The following is an 18,255-nucleotide window of genomic DNA, read 5'->3' as shown; positions in this document are numbered from 1 at the left end:
CCAAATATTTGAATAATTAATTTAATTTGTTAGAGTTTAGTTTTGCTAAAATAATATTAAAATTAATTTAATTTAAATAATTTTCACGTAACTTCAATTATGGAGCAAATAGGTATTTTATAAGATGTGTCATTTTCAAGCAAAAGGACGCTTTGACAAGTTATTCGTATAATATAAAGATACAAGTAAATTTGGTCCTTATGGTACCTTTTACTTGAAAACGACACAAATATACCTAGTTACGAGTATAGGTAAAACAAAAACTTAGCAAACTGAAAGATAGTTTATTTAATTTGGATTAAGTAAACATCCATTTCATTAAGCAAATTTTACCAGCTTAGAATAAATTTAAAAGCGGAATACTGTCTTGGGTGATACTTGAACTCACGACACTGGATCACTAGCCCATTCGCTACTTTACCAGGTCAGTCTTTTAATACCTATACAATATTACATATGTAGGTATATAAATCTATTTTGCATGTTCATATTTCCTTAACCGGTTTATAAATAGGTGCCTACTATTGATTAATTACATGTAACAAGAATGGTAAATAAATACACGTTCGACCTTAAAACAGTGTCACAATTGAAAAGTAAAACAAACCATATAAAAATAGGTTACTCTAAATTACCTATTGTATTGAAGTCAATTGAATAACTAGCAAACGGACAGTGCGCAGTGACACCCTCGGCTACTAGCATGTGCACGTCGAATAAAACCATTAGTTTGTGCTAATGTTGATAAAAACAGAGAATCTATTACTGAACAATCTTGACAGTTATTAAAAGTGTTATCACGATTAAACGCGATATCTTTAGATAAAAATATCTCAAGCACATAACAATTGGAGCTTGTTAAAAGAGGCTGTGTTTCAAGTGTTATCATTTGAATAAATACTAGTTACTTATTATTTGAATAAGAACTAGTTATAGAAACATTGGATTGGATAGACCGGACGCGGCTAGCTGTATATTTAAATTCACGTGAGTAATATTGTGGTGTCTATTATAATAAATGGTTCAATATTCATTCATGGCAATCAGTGTTGGCCGTAATGGTTAATTCTAATTAACAATTAATCAATTGCATTAACCATTAATTCCGCAATTAATCAATTGCATTACGCATCAATATAATTAAAATTAGTTAGAATTGAAGTTTGAGACGTTTAATTACATTGATTGTCAATCTGCATTAACGTTTAATGGAATTAAATAATTTATTTCATAAACTAATAATTAATGTTACTTTTGCTTGGAACTGTTGGAACTATTAAAATTATAAATAAAAATAACCATTAATACAAGCTTCAGTGAATTATCAGATCGTGATACATATTTTAACATGAGACTCTACACTATATGTTTCTATACACTCATTATAGGTGTATTCCTATTTGTCGCTGCCATATGTGAGTTGGAGACAAATGGGAAACGGGGACAAATGGGATTTATATGCAGAACCTATTCCATCTGTTCCAGGTGGGAACAAACGGGAAAACATCAGAAAATGATGTGTTCCCATTTGTCCCCACCTTATTGGTGTGGAGACAAATGGGAAACGGGGACAAATGGGATTTATATGCAGCGTCTATTCCATCTGTTCCAGGTGGGAAAAAATGGGAAAACATGGGAAAATGATGTGTTCACATTTGTCTCCACACCAATAAGGTGGGGACAAATGGGAATGTTTTATACGAATGAATATGAACGGCGGGAAACAAAAGGGATACGCCCGATATTAGTGTTCCCATTTGTCTCCGCTCCAATGAGATGGGGAAAAATGAAAATATTTCTATGCAGCGTCTTTTCCCATGTTTCTATACACTCATTATAGGTGTATTCCTATTTGTCCCTGCCATATGTGAGTTGGAGACAAATGGGAAACGGGGACAAATGGGATTTATATGCAGAGCCTATTCCATCTGTTCCAGGTGGGAACAAATGGACATACGTCAGAAAATTATGTGTTCCCATTTGTCCCCCCCTTATTGGTGTGGAGACAAATCCTAAACGGGAACAAATGGGATTAATATGAGGCGTCTATTCCATCTGTTCTAGGTGGGAACAAATGGGAAAACATCGGAAAATGATGTGTTCCCATTTGTCTCCACACCAATAAGGTGGGGACAAATGGGAAATATTTATATGCAGTCTTTTCTTACATGTTCCCCGCGGGGACAAATGGGAATACACCCATTATTGGTTATAATGGGTGCATTATTGGTGTATTCCCACTTGTCCCCTATGCATGTGTCCTACGCCATACATGAGAAGGGACAAATGGGAATACATCATTTTCCGATGTTTTCCCATTTGTTCCCGATTCGCGTGACCTACGCCATGCATGAAGCTGGGACAAATGGGAATGTTTTATATGAATGAATATGAACGGCGGGGAAAAAAAGGGATACACCCGATATTAGTGTTCCCATTTGTCTCCGCTCCAATGAGATGGGGAAAAATGGAAATATTTATGTGCAGCTTCTTTTCCCATATGTTTCTATACACTCATTATAGGTGTATTCCTATTTGTCCCTGCTATATGTGAGTTGGAGATAAATGGGAAACGGGGACAAATGGGATTTATATGCAGAGCCTATTCCATCTGTTCCAGGTGGGAACAAATGAGAAAACATCGCAAAACGAAGTGTTCCCATTTGTCCCCACCTTATTAGTGTGGAGACAAATGGGAAACGGGGACAAATGGGATTTATATGCAGCGTCTATTCCATCTGTTCCAGGTGGGAAAAAATGGGAAAATGATGTGTTCCCATTTGTCCTTTCTCTCATGTATCGCGTAGGACACGTGGATAGGGGATAAGTGGGAATACACCAACAATGCACCCATTATAACCAATAATGAGTGTATTCCCATTTGTCCCCTCGGGGAACATATAGGAAAAGACTGCATATAAATATTTCCCGTGTGTTCCCACCTTATTGGTGTGGAGACAAATGGGAACACATCATTTTCCGATGTTTTCCCATTTGTTCCCACCTGGAACAGATGGAATAGACGCTGCATATAAATCCCATTTGTCCCCGTTTCCCATTTGTCTCTACACCAATAAGGTGGGGACAAATGGGAACACATCATTTTCTGATGTTTTCCCATTTGTTCCCAACTGGAACAGATGGAATAGGCTCTGCATAAGAAATCCCATTTGTCCCCGTTTCCCATTTGTCTCCAACTCACATATGGCAGGGTCAAATAGGAATACACCTAAAATGAGTGTATATAAACATATGGGAAAAGACGCTGCATAGAAATATTTTCATTTTTCCCCATCTCATTGGAGCGGAGCCAAATGGGAACACTAATATCGGGTGTATCCCTTTTGTTCCCCGCCGTTCATATTCATTCATATAAAACATTCCCATTTATCCCCACCTTATTGGTGTGGAGACAAATGTGAACACATCATTTTCCCATGTTTTCCCATTTTTTCCCACCTGGAACAGATGGAATAGACGCTGCATATAAATCCCATTTACTCCGTTTCCCATTTGTCTCCACACCAATAAGGTGGGAACAAATAGGAACACATCATTTTCTGATGTTTTCCCATTTGTTCCCACCTGGAACAGATGGAATAGGCTCTGCATATAAATCCCATTTGTCCCCGTTTCCCATTTGTCTCCACACCAATACGTTGGGGACAAATGGGAACATTTCATTTTCCGATGTTTTCTCATTTGTTCCCACCTGGAACTAGATATGAGCGCCGCGCCGGCGCGCCGCCGCCGCCGACAAAATTTACGCGCCGCCGCCGCCGACGCTGCGCTATCGGCGTGGCATCGGCGTGACCTTGTTAGATACTACTACTTTCAGAATCATATAATATATATTTTATCTAGTTTAGATCTTTAACGGCGCCAGTCTGAATAGCTTATAGACATTCAAAAGGTATTTTAGGACCATATAATTCTAAAATATCGATGGTAAATTCAAACTTTTCTGTTTGGTAACCGCGCTACTAGTGTTAGAGCAACGAAATGACTAATTTTGCCCGCTGGCTAGCTCATCCGTCATTTACCGCGAATTCAATTATTGCAAGCATGGTTTAAATGTCTTAAAAAGGTGTAAAAGGGGGTTAATTTCAGATATTAAGCGTTTTCACGCCCAAAGGTCCGGCCGTTGGCTTTGCACGGAAGGCATCGGAAACGGAATCAGGTCTCATTTTAAGCTTGGCCATTGTTCAAATTTCAAGCTTTTCTCTCTCGCAGACCAATCTTTGGCCTCGCATCGCTCGCATAGAAGTAAGCCGCTATCTGAACCTCTAAGTTTTCGGCCCTGTTTGGAGCGTAACTTTTGGCCTCGCCTTTAAAATGCTTGGTTCTTCTCCAATCTTAGCTCCACTGCAGCACGGCCTTTGGCCTCCCACGAATGCAGCTACAGGAGAGCCCCAGAGGTCTTTAACACTGTGGCCACGGTCTTTATCGGCCTTCGGTCTTGCTTACACTGGGCCAATTCCAAGCTCTGCCCTCTTGCAGCTTGGCCTTCGTCCTCGCACAGAAGCGCGCCGTAATCGGCACTCCGCGCATTCGGCCGTCAGCCAAGCTCACACTTGGCGTTCGATTCTAAGCTGTATGCTTACCTGCAGCTCAGCCTCTGGCCTCGGATGGGAAGGCGTCCGAATCTGGTCTTCGGTGTTAGGTGGAGCTCGGCCTTGGGCCTCACTTTTTGACATAAACCGGTTTGTTGGGTCGATATTGGTTAATAACGGAGCTTGATTTTCCTCACTTCGGCTCTTTGGACAGTCGACCAGATGTTTCCTGATACAGTCAATCCGCTACTTTTTACTTAGGGGTCATCCATTTATTACATCACACGTTTAGGGGGAGGGAGGGGGTCAAGAAAATGTGACATGTGTGACAAGGGGGAGGAGGAGTCACAAACTTTGTGACGTCACTTTAACTTCATCAGTAATCGAAAATATATTTAAATTATTTTATACGCTAATATACATTTAAATAACAAGTTTTTGAAACGAGAATCGTTTTTATTCGTTTAATTTTATTTCTTAATCAGTTTGGGTTATAAAATTACTAATATTTCTTTTGTCAAAAATATTTTGATAAAATATTAAATAAATATTTGCCGATTTCGTTGAAGAAATGTGACGTCACACCAGGGGGGAGGGGCTTGCCAAATGTGACCAAGTGTGACAAGGAGGGGGGAGGGGTAAAAAAACCTAGAAATTCGTGTGACGTAATTAATGGATGACCCCTTAGCACAATAGATAAGGGCCTCGCAAAGATCTTCCGGCCAGGGCCTCGCCAAGATTAAGACCGCCTCTGATGCCGCTCGATACCGTTTATACTATATAAAACTTTTTTCGTACCTTTATTCAATAAATTTTGCTTGCAATTCAAAAATGCACTTATTTTATAACTTTCTTACAGTAAAAACGTGTAAATTCGGTAAAATTTTGGTTTTAATTATTTTTTCATTAATCAAGGCCACGCCGCCGATTCGCCGCCGCCGCCGACCGATTTTGACCGGCGCGCCGCCGCCGGCTAAATGCCTATCGGCGCTCATATCTACCTGGAACAGATGGAATAGGCTCTGCATATAAATCCCATTTGTCCCCGTTTCCCATTTGTCTCCAACTCACATATGGCAGGGACAAATAGGAATACACCTATAATGAGTGTATAGAAACATATGGGAAAAGAAGCTGCACAGAAATATTTCCATTTTTCCCCATCTCATTGGAGCGGAGACAAATGGGAACACTAATATCGGGTGTATCCCTTTTGTTCCCCGCCGTTCATATTCATTCACATAAAACATTCCCATTTATCCCCACCTTATTGGTGTGGAGACAAATGTGAACACATCATTTTCCCATGTTTTCCCATTTTTTCCCACCTGGAACAGATGGAATAGACGCTGCAAATAAATCCCATTTACCCCGTTTCCCATTTGTCTCCACACCAATAAGGTGGGAACAAATAGGAACACATCATTTTCTGATGTTTTCCCATTTGTTCCCACCTGGAACAGATGGAATAGGCTCTGTATATAAATCCCATTTGTCCCCGTTTCCCATTTGTCTCCACACCAATAAGGTGGGGACAAATGGGAACACTTCATTTTCCGATGTTTTCTCATTTGTTCCCACCTGGAACAGATGGAATAGGCTCTGCATATAAATCCCATTTGTCCCCGTTTCCCATTTGTCTCCAACTCACATATGGCAGGGACAAATAGGAATACACCTATAATGAGTGTATAGAAACATATGGGAAAAGAAGCTGCACAGAAATATTTCCATTTTTCCCCATCTCATTGGAGCGGAGACAAATGGGAACACTAATATCGGGTGTATCCCTTTTGTTCCCCGCCGTTCATATTCATTCACATAAAACATTCCCATTTGTCCCAGCTTCATGCATGGCGTAGGTCACGCGAATCGGGGACAAATGGGAATACACCAATAAGCACCCATTATTACCAATAATTACCAATAATGGGTGAATTCCCATTTGTCTTCGCGGGGAACATATGGGAAAACCCTGCATAAAAATACAGAGACAAAAATTACGATGTTTATTCTTGTTAATTGTTAATTATCAATCACATTTTTAATTTTTATTCAAAATTGATTTAATTTTCAATGGTTTGTAAAGCAATAACCATTAATTCTTTTTAATTGTTAGTGGTTCGAAATAAATTAATATTAATGCAAATTGATGATCAATGCAATTGATAATTAATTTCCCTTCAATGGTTAATGGTTAATGGCAATTAACCTTTTCAATGGTTAATTTTTAATGGTCAATTGCATTAACGTTCGGCCAACACTGATGGCAATCATGGCGATGGCGGGTGTATTTACGAGTTACGAGCATCCGTTTGGTTTTTGAAACGTATTTTTTATTCAGATCCAATCGGTTTATTCAGATTCAGAGCCAATAATTAATGACTGACTTTAGAAGTCGAGAGAGGTGTATAATAGGTTTTCTGTCACAAAGGGAATATGATGTTGCTAACGCATTTCAAACTTGTTATAGTTGTTACACAGATAAAAAATATGTTGCTGAAAAAATGCCTATAGGTAATAGGTACGTATACCTACATATTTATTTAGGTAGGTACTTACTTATACTTATAGTTATTGGTTTCTGAGTTGGAGTCATGTAGTCAGATATCTAATTGTAAAGCTCATGTTACGACTTACGATTGTCCTTAAAATGAGAAAAAAACCGGGCAAGTGCGAGTCGGACTCGCGCACGAAGGGTTCCGTACCATAATGCAAAAAACGGCAAAAAAAAAACGCATCCAAGTAATGACCCCGCCCGACGTTGCTTAACTTCGGTAAAAAATCACGTTAGTTGTATGGGAGCCCCACTTAAATCTTTATTTTATTCTGTTTTTAGTATTTATTGTTATAGCGGCAACAGAAATACATCATCTGTGAAAATTTCAACTGTCTAGCTATGACGGTTCGTGAGATACAGCTTGGTGACAGACGGACGGACGGACGGACGGACGGACGGACAACGGAGTCTTAGTAATAGGGTCCCGTTTTACCCTTTGGGTACGGAACCCTAAAAAGACGCTACTATACATATTTTTAACTGCTAACTTCTTTCTATTCTATATTAATTTGTAAGTTATACCAACGTATGTGCAAACTGAATTATTTAGCATAAACTATGTAAAGTGCGGAAATTGCTGTGTAACAATAAGCAATGAAATGTAGTAGGTAATGGCGCATCGCATAATACATGACATAAATATGTAGGTATACATTTTTTCACCTTATTTCAATGGGTTAAGGTGAAGAAATGTATACATATTTATGTCCTCGACTGTACCTACTAACTATTTAGACAAATATCAGGTCTAAGGTTAGAAGGTTAGAAGGAAGAAATTAAAAAGAAGTGGAATATGGAAAGCCGCTCAAATGTATTTGGTTGATGGTGTAACAAAGCGGGGCTGATTTCGGAAAAAATATTTTTTCGGCCTTCAGATCAAGTAGATTGTTTATTTCGAATGCTTAGATAAGTACCAAATCTTAATTTGGAGAAATATTCCTGTAACGTTGCCTTGCACAATTCATTTTTCAAAACCAAACATAGGTATCTACAATATCTACATAATCATAGTAGTGGCTGGCTTACCATGAATCTCCATAAAAAAATTAACTCCTGCTTGCCTTGTCTCCATTTTTCGCTTCCTACCCAAAGCCACGGTTATCTTGTTTGAACATACGAATTATTCTGCAGTGTTATCTTGGCACTTTGAGAATAACTTGACTCTTTTTTTGTATAATAAACGAAACCCATATGTTACGCATCGCAGACTCGTGCGAGTCGTGCGTGATTGGATTTTAAGAAAGTATAATCTCATACAAAGAGCATAAATAATCAGTATATTCACTATGTTTACTAATAAATGCGTACTAAAATATTAAAATCATAGATCTATTCATAGATGTAAGTAAATTGAGGTCATTGGATCTATTATTGAAATACACGCCAAACATGACAGAACTCTTTGACGGATAGGTAAATGTAAGGTATTATAATCATAGAGACAAAAGATTTGTCAATAAAACTAAACTACTTACAAATAGCTTTCTTTTTTACTTGACTTCTAAGTTGTCAAACAAGACAAATTAATGTCAATTACAAGATGTCTGCGAAAACAGGAACCGGCTTGAAAGAACCCCTAAAACCTTTCATTTCAGAGCTTTATATACATAAAATTGGAAAATAGTTACGTATGAAATTTCACGGGCTATGAGGAACTGGCTAACCATGATGCTTGCAGTTGTAAAGCGACGAAAAAGGGTCTGTTTTACAATTGTAGTAGTCAGATATTTACATGCATAGGTATATACCTACATGGCCGTCTTAAACTATGTTGGGGCCCTCGGGCACATAAAAATTTGGGGCGCTTTTGGAAAGTAAAGAAAGTTAATTAAACAAACATTTTTCTACTATGATCTTCTATTTAATATGGGCAATCAAATATAAGTACCTACTGTTACTGTCTGTACTTCGGGGCCCCCTGAGGAGCTTATTGTAAAGACGGTACTGCATATATACCTAGTTAGCTGCACAATCAAGTGTAAGAGTATGGGTGCACACATCAACTTCATACTCAATATGTGTCGCATAGCTCTTATGTCAGCGAATTATTTTTGAGTTATATACTTACACTTATATTTACCGATTCTAAGTGTCTTCATCTAACAACCAGTTATAGATTCCACATACAGTCAGCAGCAGAAGTTGCTAAGCGGGCGAGGTGTTCAAAATGATCTTGACGCGACTTTACTGTTACGAGAATAAGAGCGCGTCGAGGTAATTTTGAACACCTCGCCCGCTTAGCAACTTCTGCTGCTGACTGTATCTACATAAAAGTACTTGGTAACTTATTGTGTATGAATCAGGGTTTGAACTCACGATCGCTGGTTTGAAAGTGGCCTGTCTAGTAATTTTACTCGGCTATTCACCAATGTAACATTCGATTAAGAATAATAATATCTAAAAAAATCTTATTGGATATTGACATGCACCTGCATTATGAGAAATTTACTCAAAAAGTGGTCATGTACTTTTGCAGCTTGACCTACTGTGGGGCTAGGTCGATTTGTGTAAAAGATTGTCCTATAATAATAGGCTTTTATTATGTATGTTTTTATTTTATGATGTAAATATTTTCAGGAAGCAAGCACCATGTCAAGAGTCATAGGGCTGGGCAAAACGGCGCTACGCAAATACCCCCTGCTGACCAACACGGCTGTGTACGCCACCTTCTACACGGCGGCGGAACTGTCGCAACAGACCTTCAACAAATATAATACGGTAATGATCTCATACAGCATGAACTGGTAGGGGGGCAGCACCAGAGTCCCTGCGTGGTAGAGTTAATTTATATAAGCAAATCAATGTGTGTGTGCAAATCTCTAATAAAAATAGATTTTTTACTCTATCTAGGTATATATACATGTATTATTACACATATCTAAACTAATTTTAATAATTTCTCGGACTTTTATCGTTACCGTTGGTTAGATTTACATACTTACTCGTATTACGTTATGGTTATTAAAAGCTTTTAGGGTTGGTTATCATAGGAGTGTGATGAACTATTTATGTAGAGCGACTAAAAAAATCTTTCATATGTATAGTAACCCATTTCAAATTTACACAAAAATGAAATTATAATTAAAAATAACTAAACAAAAACATCATGGCAGCGGTGGGATTCGAACCCACGCCTCCGAAGAGACTGGTGCCTTAAACCAGCGCCTTAGACCGCTCGGCCACGCTACCGTTGACGTGGCTGGCGAATGTTGACAAAACTTACTGTCGCCGGTTACGTCATCATATTCATGATAATGCGTAACGTATGAGGGAAGATAAATATAGCTAATTATCTGTGTATGAACGATATATTAGCGACATGAAGTGATCAATTTAAATATTACTTTATCAGTATATATTCCTATTTATTGCTTACGTGTTATATAATACTAGTTTCTGCCTGCGGCTTGGTCTGCGTGTGTTGATGATGATGATGATGGATGATGAGGAAGGACATAGGATAAAAACTATCCTACGTCCTTCCTTGGGCCTCAAACTATCTCCATACCAAATTTTATCTAAATCGGTACAGCGCTTTAAGCGTGAAGAGGTACAGACAAGACACACTTTCTCATAATTTATATGTATGCATTAGTATGGATAGTATGGATTATATATACTCGTACTTCTACTTTCGTTTCTAAAACCTTTATACTTTTCATGTATTTTCAGCCTGAAAAGCCGGAGATAGACTTAGCAGCGGCGGCGCGCATCGTGGCAGTCGGCAGCTGCGTCTACGCTCCTACCTTGTATTATTGGCAAGTATTTTCCAATTCATAATGAGTTGACTACCTCCGTTTTTTTTATTACAAGTCATTCGTCTTAATTCCAAATATAATGTGTAAATTTTTAATTTTAATTTTAATTTGGAAACGATTGTTGTTACTTATTTAAGGTCAACAAGGGGGCATAGCCAAGATAACAATCGTTTGCAGAAAACGAAACAAAACGCGATTGTCTCTCTATCACTCTTCCAGATAGTGCGACAGAGACAGATAGCGCTTCGTTTCTCTGCGAACGATTGTCAGCTTGGTTTCCCCCTGCTTCGGTTCCCCTAGATTCTGAAGGGAACCGAAGCACTCGCTAAGCGTATCTATTTATACAGGATGGTCAAAAAATAAGTGCATTTCCGTTGCCAGAGAGGTTTTGGGATTATACTGAGCAACTTGTACTATGGGAACAAACACGTAATCACGAAAAAAAAATTACCCTCCCATAGAAAATGGACCAGCCAAAATGTATGAAACAGCAAAAACTTTGTCACGATTTCGTGGTTGGTACCATAGTAAAAGTTGCTCAGTATAATCCCAAAACCTCCCTAGCAACGGGAATGCACTTATTTTCTGGCCACCGTGTATAGGTAGTCCTATTTTTTTACCCTTTTATTCTATATGTTTCACAGGTATAAGTTCCTAGACTCGAAGTTCGTAGGTAAAGCGATGAAGACGGTGGCCACGAAGGTGGTGATCGACCAGTTCACAATGACCCCGGTCCTGCTAGCCAGCTTTTATGTCAGTAAGTGTTATGACTTATGAGTTGCACTCACTGTGAAATAATGGGGAAATATGTATAGGAATTAATTGTTTATCTCAGTGACCGGCTTTCATGACTCTTGGGTCTTAACATTTGGACTTAACAAAGCATAGAAAGATTCTGCACATCAATTAATTGTTTGAAGTAGGTAAATAGGTATTAAATAGAGAGTAGGTATTTGCATGTAACCGTGAATGAAAATGGTCCTTCTGTTTTATCAAAAGGTGTTCTAAGATTGTTGTGAAACTTCTGAAAAGTAACCACGGCGAAAAAAGTCGAACTTGTATCCGATTTAAGTGTAAAAAAATACCTATGTGCAAACCTCAAACATCAGCAGAAGTTAACCTTTTCTATACAAGAATGTAATTAATTGCATCCGTTCTTTATTTCAGTACTCGGATACCTAGAAGGCAGAGCCAACATCTTCGAAGAGCTAAAAGAAAAGTACTGGAAGACTTTCATCGCCAACCAGTGCTTCTGGATCCCTGGTCAGACCATCAACTTCTACTTCATGCCTCCCCAGCTGCGGGTCGTCTACATCTCATCCGTTTCTTTCATTTGGATAAACGTGCTTTGCTTCATCAAGAGACAGAAGATGACCACCGGCAGTGAAAAGGATCTATGAGAAAGAATTTAGCGGGATAATTTGATGGGATAAAAGTCTTTAGGTATAATTAGTTTAATATGGAAAATGTTTCTCGCCTGTTTGCTGTATTGCATGTCTAATGAATTATTAATTAGTAAAGTATACCTACAAAGGAATTAGCCACCCACGTGGACTTTCAAGAACATTCGATTGACGGGCATTTGTATTTTTGATGTTATATATAGTATTCATATTAGGTAGGTACCTGGTTAAGTACGTTTCTATTAATTAGTTTAAATAGCAGGTCCTATTTGTATACTGAAAGTATTGTAAGTACGTAATCCTATATACAGTGCGTAATGAATAAATACTCGTTAATAAATGCACATGTTAATTTGTATTTAAATTGTATATTTTAGATAATATAAAATTAGACGTAAGTAAATTACAAAAGTGTTTGTTTGCCGTTCGCTTTTTTTTATAGCATGACAATTTCTTCTCTTTCAATTTATTATATATTTTACAACATACATACAGTTAGTCATACTTACAAACTAAACACACACAAGTTACTAACTAAACATTGCTGCCGCTCCTAGACGCTTCCGGTGCAAAAGACTCAATTTAACAGAGATATAGTTTCTACCCGAGGTTTCTACCTTAGAACGATTACACAACAGTATATCATTTTGCACTATAGGTATTACTCGAACATAATTCGCATAATTAAATCAACAGGGTGAGTAATAATTTCTTAAGCAAGTATGGCTTCACATAGTTTACATGTTTGCGAATCAACAGCCCTCTTTCAGTTGTCTGCGGTGTCTTGAAGAATCGCAATCTACATTGATAAGAGTATCACATTATATATATATCCATTCATATTTCCAAAGTGTAAGCACATATCTTTTTAAAAATGGAGGAAATAAGTTATTTGTTAAAGTGCTCAGTGAATGAACAATCGCATTTAAACAGGACACAGTTGTTGACTAATCTATCTTTAAGTATTCCTAGTGTACCCCTGCAAGTTTCCAAAACAGTTGGACTTGGTGCCATTGTCGGTTTGGTGTTGGTTACAGTGGCTAATTTCATATTTAATCAAAAGGTATCTAGTTGGTACAATAACACTATTATAGTATTATCGGTTCCATAATTCCGGTTATTATGAGTGAGAGAGTTCTGATGCTGACTAAACACTTATATTTTTCAGTTTCGTGCCATTTTTTCTGCACCCTCGTGGAAGAATGATAAAAATTTCGGAAACTTAAACGCAAAAACTCTACCCAGAGCTATAACACTAATTGTCTTAGCGACAATGCTGCCATTAATAATAGCGTTTCTGCTCTTAGCATTAGTGTACAAACTTGCGTGTGCTGTGATTATCAAGAACAAGGACAAATATTTCGTTAGTTTCCTCGACAGCTTCGATGTCTTCTGGAGTTTGGAAGACGATACCACGAAGAGTGTCATAACTGTTCTGGGAGTCATAGAGTCTGATTCACCTACAGCTCTCGTTCTAAATATCAAACACAAGCTACTGAATATTTTCCCCAATCAAGCCACTGATAAACTATTCTTCAGAAGAAGTGAAGGATATGGATTCTACTATTGGAGACGATACAGCAGTATTGATATAAATCAGTATGTTGAAATGATTGATTTTCCAAAAAAATCTGACACGCTCAGTACCGAAGACTTAGAAACCTTAATGACTGAAATATCAAATCAATCGCTGCCATACAATGATGAGGCGTTATTTAAAATATTGGTTACAAAGCAGAAAGTCAGTAATTACGGTCAAGAAAGAGGTGAATACGGTATTGTGTTCAGAATCCATCATTCAGTTGGTGACGGAGTTGCTTTGATTGAGTTTCTATGCAAAACTTTAGCTGATGATAAAAAAGATTGCGCGGTTAGCATGTTTTCGAATGCTGAAATGTATAACACTAGAATCCAAGAGTCTCCAAATAATTTAATAGATATGATGGAGAAATTATTAGAAATGCCAATTTGCTTTGTAGATGGGATTATTCGGAAACCAGATGATAATTCCCTACACGGGCCAGTATTGTTCGGTGAAAAAATATTTAAGTGGACTGAATCTGATGAAAATTTGTTGACAATGGTAAAAGAAATTAAGGACAGTGTAGATAACATGAAATTTACTGATGTTTTAGCATCAGCTTTATCAAGTGGCTTGCACAAATACTTTTCAAAGGTAAATTGTGCTCGTAGGTAAGTTACTTAAAGTAAATTTTCCTTGTAATTTCTTGAACCTCGATTCATAATATTTTTTATACTTCTAACAGACGATGGCCCACATTCCAAGGGACGTAGCAGTTGTGTTGCCAGTTAGATTTCCTCCAGCTACGATAGTTGACAATAGTCTGGTATTGGAAAACGATTTTAGCGTGACTGTACTGGATTTACCGGTGAAAGCGTGCAAAAGGGAAGAAGTTCAAGAACGTTGGGATGAGCTGCGCAGAAGTGCTGACCCTTTGGTAAGTGTTATTCCAAAGAGAAGCGATGCTAAACTGGCAAACCCAGGAGTAAGTTTGCACGTCAACTCTAGCTGGCATGCTGTTTTTTAACCGATTTCAATTTCATAGAAGGAGGAGGTTCTGTATTCGGTTGTGGCTATTTTTTTTTTTTTTTTTTCTATGTACGTTCACCGATTACTCCGACATCCGTAGTCCGATTTCAGTAATTCTTTTTTTGTTTGAAAGGAGCTACCTCCGAGTTGGTCCCATTTTAATTTGGTTCTGTTCTGATGATGGGATCCATGAGGAATTGAGGGAACTCCTCAATTTTTAAAGGCACATGCATGGTGTTTTGGGCGTTTTCTTAAGCAACTCGAGCATTTTCTTCCGAAAACCACCAATATGATGAAGTAGACCTGATGATGATGATTATTTTGATGATAATGATGATGATTTATTTAAATGTAAGTATGTTCAGCGATTACTCCGGCACCTGTGATCCGATTTGAGTAATTCTTTTTTTATTTGGAAGAAGTTACCTCCAAGGTGTTTCCGTATTATTTTTGGTTCTGGTCTGATGATGGAATCCATGAGGAATTGAGGGAACTCCTCAATTTTTAAAGGCACGTGTTAAGTGATTTCGGGGTTTTCTAAAGTAACTCGAGCATTTGCTTCCGAAAACCACCAATTAGATGTACCGCAACTGTAGCCTTACCACAAGTTTGACATTGACATATTCGCTAACGTCGTATGCATCTAAATGTAACTTTTTATGCATCTCGCTCACACTAAGGTTAGTACGAGCGAGATGCATAGGAAGTAAGTTACACACATGCTAGCGAATATATCGATGTCAAACTCGTGGTAAGCTGGTAAGGCTACTGATCGGGGGTTGGGGTTAGGAGTTAAGGGGTCAGGGATTAAGGGGTCGGGGAATGGCGGTTGAAGGGTTGCTGGTTCGGGATCGAGGGGTTCCTGGATCAGGGGTTGATGTGCTGTGAGGTTGAGTGATCGGGGGGCTGAGGGATTGCGTCAGTGGCGGGGCGGGCGGATGGATTTAGTTGACAGGAATTATAATTTCCCAGACGGACTCGAGAAAATTCCTGATTACATATTTACTAAAGTAATAGGTACACGAATTTAGTGTTAAACATGATCTTGTTTTTCATTCATGCGTCGCGCTCTTAACAATGCGTTAAAACTAAAAATGGTAAAATAAAAACTTTTTACTAAAAAAATTAAACCGACTTCAAAAAGGATGAAATAAAATATTATCCTTTTTTATGTCTATGCGTTACCAACTGATATGTTTGAAGTCGGTGCCAATCCAAGTAGTAACAATACCAGACAAAAATAATCAGCTTTATGGCTATAAATCCCATTAGAACTGTACTAATAACTATTATAAATGTGTAAAGAATTCTGTCTGCCTCTTTGTCGCCTTTTCATGGCTAAACAACTGAACCCCTTTAGGTGAAATTTGGCAAGATGGTAAATTCCTTGAATTGTTTTATATTTTTAAATGTAGTCCTCTGGATAAGGGACGGGAAATAACTCAGTCCCAATCCCACACTTGCGTGCTATAGACTGTTCGAGCATTAGTAAGAAATACTCTTTAAAAAATACGACGGCAAAAAAATGCATTTATATTTACACTAATGTGCCGACTAACATGGTACGGACTGCGCCAAGAAGGTTTGATCGTGTGTTCTGAGGTGTGTTCTTAGGTCCAGTCGACGTCAATGATATGTTTACACTATTGCACCTTACTCCTTTGTAATAAGGCGAAAAGTGTAAACATATTTTTAACGTCGACTGTACCTACAGAAAGTACGTTCATTGTCGTCGTGTAAGGCAATCCAACGTAGGTAAATCCTTATCGAATCGCACCAAAGTCATGGTATGCTTCAAAATTTGGCTTGGCACCGACTTCAAACATATCAGTTGGTAACGCATAGACATAAAAAAGGATAATATTTTATTTCATCCTTTTTGAAGTCGGTTTAATTTTTTTAGTAAAAAGTTTTTATTAATAGTTGAAAACGACGTTAATGAAGATGGTAAAACAAGTGAGTACCCAGGTAATAGTACTGGTACTGGGTGACTGGGTGTAGTGGGTGTGGCAAATGTTGATCAAACAGGACAACTTTTTTCATTGGATGAATAAGAGCATCGAGAAACCAAATACCTTGTTCTAGTGTGAGCTCCTTGGTTTTTTCTATAGCCAGTTTTTTTGCAATTCATCGTTGTTCTCATTGAAAAAATGTTCAGACCAGAAAATAACCTTTTCAGACTAGACAAATGCAGTATAAGTAGGTAGCAAAAATAACTTATTGAAGTACATTTCTTTTTCTTTCAGACTAACTATTACCTCCTCAAAGTCTTCAACAGCGTCCTGCCCAAACAAGTCCTGCTGCCCGTTTTCAACAGCAGCCAAGCAACCATGGTGTTCAGCAACCTGCCTGGGCCGCGACGCCTAAACATTTGCGGAGGCAATACCCTCAAGAAACTGGTGTTCTTTGTACCATTAAAAGGGAATACTGGTAAGGTTCCGGCCGGACAGTGGCGTAGCGTGAAGTAATCTAGCTGTGGGCGAAGTCGCATCTGCAAGGCCCTTTTCTTTCACTGTGCCCGATGGGGCCTCGCGCGAGGCCTCCCTTGGGGCGCGAGGCCGTGGGCGACGGCCCACTTCGCCCACGCCTAGCTACGCCACTGCGGCCGATTATCAACGGGGCAGGATAGTTAAATGTAACTTTGCCCGATCGTCGGTTAGGAGAACTTGCCACGCTTGATTTGCAAATCTTAGCTGTTCTATCTAATAAAGTTAGATAAAATAAAATAAAAAAATACTATGGGACCATATTACACAAATCTACCTACTCCCACAGTAAGCTCAATAATGCTTATGGCTACTAGACGACGATATAATAGTTAAAACATCCATAACTCAGGTACAAATACCTGCGATAAACACACAAATAAATGCCCTTACCAGGACTCGAACCCGTGACCTCCTACTTCGTAGGCAGGGCCACTACCGACTAGACTAGGAGATTAGATTGATTGACTGTTTTTTTTCACATTTTACAGGTTTAGGAGTGACTGCGCTTTGCTACGGCGGCGTTCTCCGATTCGGCGCCGTGGCTGACAGGGCGCTCGTCTCCAGCCCCGACCAGCTGGCCATCATACTGGATGGCATGGTGGAGGAGATACAGAGGATGCACCAGACGGTGCGGTAGAGGAGGAGAGGGGCAGGGGGGTTTAACGGCTTGCTGTGGCTTCTCAGTAAAAGGTATGTTGTTCTTTGGTACGAGACCATTTCACAGGTCTACGAGTGATACGGCGCTGGTCTCCAGCCCCGACCAGTTGGCCATCATCCTGGACGACATAGTGGAGAAGATACAGAGGATGCACCGGACGGTGCGGTAAAGGGGGGAGAGGGGGTTTAACGGCTTGCTGTGGCTTCTCAGTACAAGGTATGTTGTTCTTTGGTACGAGCACATTTCACAGGTCTAAGAGTGATACGGCGCTGGTCTCCAACCC

The 18,255-nt window shown here is 38.8% G+C and overlaps 2 protein-coding genes and 1 non-coding gene across 3 annotated transcripts; 2 read left to right on the top strand and 1 right to left on the bottom strand.

Annotated features, from left to right (window-relative positions):
* Window positions 1-894: 894 nt before the first annotated feature.
* Window positions 895-12,547, top strand: LOC134795815 (mpv17-like protein). Its single transcript, XM_063767750.1, has 5 exons — window positions 895-987; window positions 9,691-9,831; window positions 10,786-10,871; window positions 11,516-11,628; window positions 12,039-12,547. The coding sequence occupies exons 2-5, from the start codon at window positions 9,703-9,705 to the stop codon at window positions 12,269-12,271; spliced, it is 561 nt and encodes a 186-aa protein (XP_063623820.1). The 5' UTR covers window positions 895-987; window positions 9,691-9,702; the 3' UTR covers window positions 12,272-12,547.
* Window positions 10,221-10,302, bottom strand: Trnal-aag (transfer RNA leucine (anticodon AAG)). The gene has a single exon. It is a non-coding gene; the product is annotated as a tRNA-Leu (tRNA).
* A 572-nt stretch (window positions 12,548-13,119) lies between the features above and the next one.
* LOC134795586 (uncharacterized) lies at window positions 13,120-17,981 on the top strand. Its single transcript, XM_063767479.1, has 5 exons — window positions 13,120-13,337; window positions 13,443-14,450; window positions 14,542-14,733; window positions 17,072-17,255; window positions 17,803-17,981. Exons 1-5 carry the CDS (start codon window positions 13,149-13,151, stop codon window positions 17,949-17,951), a joined length of 1,722 nt encoding a protein of 573 aa, XP_063623549.1. The 5' UTR covers window positions 13,120-13,148; the 3' UTR covers window positions 17,952-17,981.
* Window positions 17,982-18,255: the final 274 nt, after the last annotated feature.

This window comes from Cydia splendana, chromosome 12, assembly GCF_910591565.1.
Source record: "Cydia splendana chromosome 12, ilCydSple1.2, whole genome shotgun sequence".
NCBI classification, from domain to species: Eukaryota; Metazoa; Arthropoda; class Insecta; order Lepidoptera; family Tortricidae; genus Cydia; species Cydia splendana.
This window is presented reverse-complemented; position numbering and strand designations above follow the sequence as displayed.

Excerpts from the sequence above, each read along its gene's own strand:
- LOC134795815 (XM_063767750.1), top strand. The coding sequence starts at position 9,703 with ATGTCAAGAGTCATAGGGCTGGGCAAAACGGCGCTACGCAAATACCCC. Across the intron at positions 9,832-10,785 it reads CCTTCAACAAATATAATACG|CCTGAAAAGCCGGAGATAGA; the intron begins GTAATGATCTCA and ends ATGTATTTTCAG. Across the intron at positions 11,629-12,038 it reads GCTAGCCAGCTTTTATGTCA|TACTCGGATACCTAGAAGGC; the intron begins GTAAGTGTTATG and ends TCTTTATTTCAG.
- LOC134795586 (XM_063767479.1), top strand. The coding sequence starts at position 13,149 with ATGGAGGAAATAAGTTATTTGTTAAAGTGCTCAGTGAATGAACAATCG. Across the intron at positions 13,338-13,442 it reads ATTTCATATTTAATCAAAAG|TTTCGTGCCATTTTTTCTGC; the intron begins GTATCTAGTTGG and ends TATATTTTTCAG. Across the intron at positions 14,451-14,541 it reads TGCACAAATACTTTTCAAAG|ACGATGGCCCACATTCCAAG; the intron begins GTAAATTGTGCT and ends TACTTCTAACAG.